Source organism: Psammomys obesus, unplaced genomic scaffold (assembly GCF_907164565.1).
Source record: "Psammomys obesus unplaced genomic scaffold, mPsaObe1.curated_primary_1811, whole genome shotgun sequence".
In the NCBI taxonomy this organism is placed as follows: Eukaryota; Metazoa; Chordata; class Mammalia; order Rodentia; family Muridae; genus Psammomys; species Psammomys obesus.
The window spans coordinates 28,006,458-28,014,831 of NW_026596051.1; the positions used below are offsets into that span (position 1 = coordinate 28,006,458).

Genomic DNA, 8,374 nt, shown 5'->3' on the forward strand with positions numbered 1-8,374 from the left:
GGGGGAGGGTTGTCTGCGGGGGCTAGAGAGGTGCTTGTAGTAAGCACAAGCTGAGGAGACAGGCACCGAGGGAGCATGAGGAGATGGACGGAAAGTCTTGAGTTAGAGTGTATGGAGCAGGCCACTGCCTGGTGTCTGAAAGATGTCCACTTGCCCTACGGTTGCCCAGAGCCCCCGGGGGATGATCTTCACTCACTAGCATGCCTGGATGGTTCAAAAAGGCGTGGTACGGGCTGGCTTCTCTGCTCAGCTTTTCTTCCTTCCTCCTGATCATCGTTGCCTTGGCTGTGCCCCATTGGTTGAGCGGGAAAATCCTATGTCAGACTGGAGTGGATTTGGTCAATGCCACAGACCCAGAACTGGTCAAATTCATTGGGGATATTTACTACGGGCTCTTCCGAGGCTGTAAAGTACGACAATGTGGGCTCGGAGGCCGCCAGTCCCAATTTACAAGTGAGTATGTGGGGGTGTGCAAACTGATGTGTGCACTTTCTTGTTTTGCCAGGGTGCTTGGGTCTAAAAGTGGGATTTGACTATCGCCTGTCTAAACATCACTCTAGGCAGCCACCAGCTCCTGTGTAGCAATGCAAAGCGAATTTTCTAAATGAGACGAACAAAACTATGAAGACTAAGGATTTGTATATTTTGTCTTTTACTTCTAGTAATAATGACTAGTAAAATATCAAGTGTTCACGTGCCAGCCATCCCACTAGAAGCTGCACATTGCCTGACTCCTTTAAGCTTTACAACATACTTAACAGTGAAACCATCATAACAGATGCCAGACCTATGCCATGTGACCCTAGTGGTCTTAACCACAGCAGTGCACAGGTGCAGACTGCCTGCAGAAGGCGACCTCTGGGAAACATGGCAACTGCTCCCACATCCATGTGTATGAAAGCTTCATAGCCTGAGGAACAGTGGGGGGACTTTGCTGGGAGAATACTCCTGGGGTTAGAAGAGCAACTGACACATTTCCTGGCAGGGAGACTGGGGGAGGCACGTGAGGTCTTAAAGATGCACAGCCAGCAGAACTGGCCTGAGTTCAGAGCTCCCTCGGAGGTAAACAGAGTAGTCCCGTGAAGTCTTAAGGCAGGAGTCCAAAACAAGGCTTGGGAAAGATCTTCTGAGGAAGAGAAAACAGAACAAGCGAGACAATATTCTTCAGCCTTTAGAATTAAACAAGTAAGAACTGTCAAACTAGTAGGAAGTGTCAAACTAGAATCAAACTAGTAAGAAGTGTCCTATAAAACTATAGTTAATCAACGGCTTGTTATTCAGAAATCTTACCCATCACTTGATTTTTGTATCTGAGAATTGTAGCAATGATTTAAAAACCTGGCCAGGACATGTATCTCCCTAAATATATAAAAATAGATTGTTCTACCCCTTGATAAACAAAATACAAATTGTGTTCATCTCTATACAAAAAGGAAACACGTGTTCATTGTTTATTGAGGAAAAAAAATCTCTGACTATATTTATATATACTCACACAGTATTTAAAATGGACCTTAAGTATTGGAGGAGTAACTCTATCACTACTGCAGTCTAGGGGGCTAGAAAGGTGGCTGGCTCAGGCATGGCCACCTGAATGCCTGTAACTGCATTGCTGTCTGGAGTGGAGACGAACATATGGCTGGAGATTACTGGCTGCCAGCCTAGCTCTGAGTTCTGTGAGAGACCCTGTCTCTAAGTAATAAGGCAGAGATTGATATGGTAGGATATTCAATGTCTACCTCTGATCTCTGAAAGCCCACACACTGCACACACGCACACACACACACACCAAAAAAGTAGAAATTGAAACATAATTACACAATGGTACTTTATTTGGGTGCTCTGGATGCCTAGTATGTCCATGGTAGGGAAGCATGTGTCTCTGGTTGCCTAATATGTTCATGGTCCTAAAATGGTAAGGCCCTGCTATCCCAGCTCACAGAAATTTGAATGCTTCTAAAGGGAAGCTGTAACAATGAATACCTTCTGTTTACCCTTGGAAAAACCTCAACAAATGTCCCTTTCTTCCCTTCCCCTTCCTTCTATGAAAGATACCCACAGGCACCATCCCTGTTTTCTCTAAGCATCAACACTTTGTGCTATGTATAGAAGCAGTTCCATTTTCACCTGTGATTTGGGCAGTATTTGAGAATGTTGTCCTCAGCTGCTCTCAGGTCATCCCCAAGGATGTGTAAGTGTTCATTCACAGTACCTGGGAAAAGACCATGCTTGAAAGGTCTCAGGAAGCCTGAGGCAGCTTCTCTCTGTGGTTAGCTCACGTTGCTTGAACAACATGGTTTAGGGACCTTGTGTGTGTGTGTGTGTGTGTGTGTGTGTGTGTGTGTGTTACTACGTCTCTACAGACAATCTAAATTCCTTCAGGCTCACAGCTCTCAAGTCTACTACAATGTAAAGTAGCTATGGGGTGTTTTAGCATCTCCCACCCTTGACAGGACTTCCCACTTTCTGAAGGTCTACGAAAAACATCCCTGTTCACAAGGCAGTATACAAGTCGGCAGAGAAGCACTTATGAAAGTGATTTGTAAACCTTAGAAGGGGGAGTTTTTATTGAGCCTCCTTTATAAACAGCCTCTTTTCTTGCCATCGCAGAGTCTTCTAGAGACTCATCTAAGAGATTCAACTCCCACATTAGTCTTGGGCAAACCAAAAAATTTTCAGCAACAACCACTAAAGTCATTTTTATATCCAGAACTTCTTAAATAAAAGTACTGTTTGAGCGGCTGCAGAAAGCAACAAGCACTGAATTAATGCTGTGTGTGCATTCAGGTATACTGTTGAGTAGATACAAGACAGGCACCACCAGGAAAAGAGGGATGACCTGCCCAGAGAAGCCTTCTGTGTGGCAAAGGAGACATGGGCCATACTGAGACTACAGATATAGCACATTCATCTCTGAAGTGTCCCCCTCCCCTTGGTTCATTTCCTCTATCCTGATTTTATCCTGACATTTTATTAAAGAAAAAATGAGAATCAGAGAAATCAATGCATACAATAACTTCTGTGAATGGACCTAACATACAGTGTGTGGCCGTTTTAGGTCTTTAATCCCCTCTTTAAATCTTCCCCCAGGGCCAAAACCTGGGTCTAACTTCCAATTCCATGCTTATGTATTTGTCTCACCAGGGCCAAAAACCACATGTTTCTGGAACGAGGAACAAATCAAGTTTTAGATGCTGAGAGAATAATCAGTTCTGATATTCAAGCAAGGCATCACTTCTGTAAGCTTAAATTTAAAGAGAACCTTCTAGAATATGAACTGCCTTGTGGTTAAAATTTTAAACTCTTGTTTATCTAAGGTCTCTTTAGCAGAATAGCTAAGGTATTACTTCCTGGCTATGTGGTGTTTGCTAAACCATTTAACTTATCTGGACCTCAGTTTTCTCATCTGCAAGAATAAGAGTAGGTGACCTAGGAGCAAGCTCAGTCAACAAAGTGCTCCCCATGCAAGCATGGAGGCCTCAGTTCAATCCCCACCACCCATGTAAAAACCCATGTTCGGTGGCATGTCTTTATAATCTAAGTTCTGGGGTGGTGGAGATGGGAGGATTCCTAGGGCTTGTTAGCCAAAAAGCCTGGAAAGTGCTGGGTCTCAGTGACAGACTCTCAAAAATTAATGTGACTAGCGTCTGGGAACAACCTGAGACTGACCTCTGACCTCCAGATGCATGAGCACATACATGTTCTACATGTACATTCACACACACACACACACACATGCATGCACACACACAGAGAGAGAAAGGAAAAGAATGTGTATGGAGTGGCTGCACACAGCTTGTACTTTATTATCTTTATTTATTTATTTATTTATTTATTTATTTATTATCATACTTACTATCATTGTTAATGGTGGCTATGGATCAACTGTGTTCATTGCTGTGGATTCCAAGCTGCAAACTAAACTTCATTAAGTCAGAGATGCCTAAAATTGTTGGAAATAGTACAAAGGTGAAAGAGGAGTGAGCCACAGCTTTCTTGGGGCAGAACGGTGCGACAGAGTCGAGAGTAGAGTTCCTCTCAAAAACTAATGGGAAGAACTGTTGAACTGAGACCCCTAAAGGAAGACTTGAATTTCTAAATAGTGACATATGAAAGGTAATTAAAACCTCAGTTTATTGGGAGATCCTGAGCTGGGCTAACACACACGAGCGTGAAAGAGATTCACCCTGTACAAATAGGATGGATGCATAATTAAGACACTTCAACTGGGGGCTGTGGATTGGGAACTCATTACCTCCTTCTCTACAGCACTGTTTGTACTAAAAGTTCCCTCTTGTCCATTATCATAATATGGCTCTCGATTTCTCATTTAATCAACTCCAAATATAGGTTCATATCTTCATGTGCATGTGGCTTATTCTTTCTTAAATCTGCATCGTGATGTCATACCTATTTTTTTCAGTCATTTTGTTGATTGAACGAATTAACCTATCTCCAAACTTTTGCTATTGTTATAAACAGTCAATGTATGTACACAACTTGGAATACATTGGTCTGTCTGGACAGCAATGACTAGCAATGAAATTGCTCCAATAGATGCTGCCTTTGATCAAGTTGCTTTTTAAGAGGGATATGGGATTAAAGTGTGCCTTTTTCCTACATTAACAAGGAATTTTGAACCTTGCCAATCATGTGAGTGACTGTTTTGGATTTTAGGGAGTTAGTGAAGGTCTCTGTACTGGTCATGTGTCCTAAGGATTGCATGATCAAGAAATGGGATATGAGACAGGCGTTAGGTATAAGCTACTGTGTCTGAAATAAGAGTCTCAGGGTTTGAAAAGTGGGTGCTGGATCTCCATGAGAAGGGAATTGGAATGGAAACGAAGGGAAAGAACAATGCCTGAGAAAGACAAACTCCTTGGAAAAGAGCCCATCTTCCCAGCCAAAGTTTCCAAAGCCAGAAGATGACCGTGCACAGATAATGACAAATGGAAACACAGAACTGGAAGGAAAGTTGAATCAGAACCCAGGATGTAAATTTGAGTGGTGCCTGAAAACCTCTGAATGGGAAGGGCAGAGAGGGAAACAAGAGCTCTGGCTTCAGCCCAGCGTGGTGATGCATGCTTTCATTCCAGCGCTCGGGGGCCAGAAGCAGGTGAATCTCTGTGAGTTTGTGGCCATCCAACCTGGTTTTCACAGCCAATTCCAGGCTAGCCAGGGCTGTATAATGAGACTACCTAAAACAATAAAAATAGATTCATTGTTGGGCTTGAGAGATGCCAACCTTGTAGGATTCTTTAGTATTGATTATTTTAAAATTTCGTATACAATTGTTTAAAACTGACCTTAAACTCTTGATACCACATAATGCACAGGCCTGTAATCATAGAATCCAGGCTTGCCTTGCCCAAACACAATGAACTCTGTGCCTCCAAGCTTGTGGGTGAAGGAAATTGACTACCAGATCCCTTATCGTGAACACTGACTGAATGAGGCGAAGAGCCTAAAGAGCTCAACCCATAATTTTGCACAGCAAAAGGCAACTACCCTTATCTCACACAATCATTACTAGCTTCCCACAGCAACAATGAAAGGAGGATCTGAGAGGCCATATGCCTTTCCCAAGTTAGAGAGTAAACATGTGAACACCATACCCACAGATGTCATTTCTGAGAACAGATTTTCCTGGGCAGTATTTGAAATACACTTAGTGAGTCACTTCATTTTCTCTACCTGTTCCAGTGGCAAGCCTGGAGAAACAACACACAAATGAATATTTCCCTGACCTCTTCTGCCACATTCACATGGAAAGTTGGTATTGTCATGAAGTACTATACAGTCTAAATATTAAGTGTCCTTCATACTTGGCAGCGATAGCATCTACCCTGCCAAGCCAGTGTCTGAGGCTTATGTGAAGTGCAGCCATTCACATCAGATCCCAGGGCTGCGGGATCAGTGTAATGCCAACTGTGGGGCACATTCAGATTTTGTGTCCACTCCAAGACAGTGCAGAATGCTGGCCAGCTAACAAGTGGCAGCTTTGGGATCCATGGACCCATCTCAGGAAGTCTCTCGGTTTTTGGAAAACCCAGGATTTTTTTCTGTCTCTCCCTTACTTTCTGCTTGCTTACTTCAGGATAAGCAAGTCCTGGCATCGTAAAAGGAGCCACACTCTGACCTTAAAATACCATCTCTCTCCACAGTCTTCCCACATCTGGTGAAGGAGCTCAATGCAGGCCTCCATGTCACGATTCTGCTGCTCCTCTTCCTGGCCTTGGCTCTGGCTCTGGTGAGCATGGGCTTTGCCATTCTCAACATCATTCAGGTCCCCTACAGGGCAGTCAATGGCCCTGGTGGCATCTGCCTTTGGAATGTCCTGGCAGGTAAGAAACCCTCAAGGGAGAGGAACTGGTGTCCACTCCATCAGGCTGAGCTCCCAAGTGTTAACCAGGGAAACTTGGAGTTCCTTTTCTGGGTTCTTAGTCTTGTTAGTGAAGGACTTGGAAGGAAGCTAAGGGGCATTTTTGAAACTGGATTTTGGGAGAAAAACAAGAAAGCAAACAAGCTGTAAATCTTGGCAGCTGCCGAGAGAAGGGAGATGGAGAAAAGAAAGTCCATGACATCAACAAAGCAGACAGCTTCAGCAAAGGAGGTCAGTAAACTGTGTAGTGAATGGGGTGAGAAAGCCCAAAATGTCCTTAAAAGCATGCTCAGGCCTTTGGTCAGTATCCAAACAGTGAAGAGAGAAAGAAAAGTTACATTTTCAGGGCTGCATAAGTGGCTACACAAAAGAAGGGGCTTTGGAGAAAGGTTATCTTATTAAAGGGCTAATTATTTCTCCCAACCCTTAGCACTTTCTCACAGAAGTCAGATTTCCCAAGGGGCGTGGAAGGGTGAACTCCTACTCAGGTGATTGACAGGCCCAGCTGGATTTACTCTTAAATGGAAGGGACACTAAAATGCAATGTTTGGGGTCTCTACCCAGTCAGTGCCAGGGATAAAATCCTATTCTTCTGAATAGAAATTTAAATTCTATTCTTTTGATCAGGAAGAAGTAGCTCTCTCTTATGGGTCTCAACTGGGTACCTCGGCCCATATGGCCGTTTAGTTGTTAAGGACAGTCTTTTCTTTCCAGCATTACAAGGGAAACAGGAGGAAGAGTCCAAAGACAACCAGGAGGGAGGAAGTCCAAAACTGACCATGAGGGGAAGGGTCCACCTTAATGGCCCCCAAATCTGTCAAGCCCTGTGACATAAGCAGTTGAGTGTAAAGTATGAAGAAATTAAAGTATTTACTCTCCACCCCTTCCATGCACCTATCTGGGTCCAAAACCTTGATGAAAACGAATGTTTTCTGAATGTTGCTGAAAATGGCAATGTAGGAGTATGTGTTCACATGGATTAGATAATAATTTACTAATAATAATTTTTCTTTAATTGTGTAGTTAATAAATCATCTATAATAAAAATAACAAAATCCTATTTAGTTCCTCTGTATTTGCCTTGTGTACTAAGGCTAGCTACCCTGTATAGTCACTGGAACTGCAGGTGTCTTTTCTCTGTACAGACTCTCATCTTAAAAAGTATTCATTCCTACTCATTAAATAAATACTTATTTCCACACACGTCCTCCCTCGGAGAGACCTGTGGGTCAAAACGTTCTGGGGATGGCATACCAGATATCCTGCATATCAGGTACTTACATTACGATTTAGAGCAGTAGTGAAATTATAGTTATGAAGTAGCAGCAAAATAATTTTATGGTTGGGGGGTCACCACGACATGAGGAACTGTATTAAAGGGTCGCAGCATGAGGAAGGTTGAGAACCACTGCTTTAATTTCACTGATGAGAACATAACAAATAGGTGGTCAGAAGAAACATACCGCTAAAAGGGATAAAAAAGTAAATTACCTTTGACTGTTCTTTGACTAAAGAATCCCATATAGGGTCTTGTGGAAAGAAAATGGGAGGAAGAGAATATAGATATACATAGGATATGGGCTTTGCTGCATCGGTTTATATCATCTAGAGTTCCAGAAGCAACTGGGGTTGGAGAGATGGCTCAGAGGTTAAGAACAATGGCTGTTCTTGCAAAGGTCCTGAGTTCAATCCTCACCAACCACATGGTGGCTCTAGTGCACTCTTCTGAAATGCAGGTAGAATGCTATAAAAATAATAAATAAATAAATCTCTTTTTTTTTGAAAGTAGACAAGGCTCAAGAATAAAATAGCATACATGTTTTTACAGTCATGTCCTTATAGGATACTTATTAGCACAGGAAAATGTTCATGGGAAAAGAAAACCAAATTTAAAATCTAATCAGAAGAACTTTAAATTGTATTTTAAAGTGAAATATATATATATATATATATATATATATATATATATATATATATATATATATATATATA

At 42.4% G+C, this 8,374-nt stretch overlaps 1 protein-coding gene across 1 annotated transcript in view; it reads left to right on the top strand.

The window, feature by feature from the left end:
- Nucleotides 1–200: 200 nt before the first annotated feature.
- Clrn2 (clarin 2) overlaps nucleotides 201–8,374 on the top strand; it is a 9,512-nt gene continuing 1,338 nt past the window's right edge. The window contains exons 1-2 of the mRNA XM_055623777.1: nucleotides 201–453; nucleotides 6,165–6,344. Coding sequence (XP_055479752.1) covers nucleotides 201–453; nucleotides 6,165–6,344 — 433 coding nt within the window. The remainder of the gene's footprint in view (nucleotides 454–6,164; nucleotides 6,345–8,374) is intronic.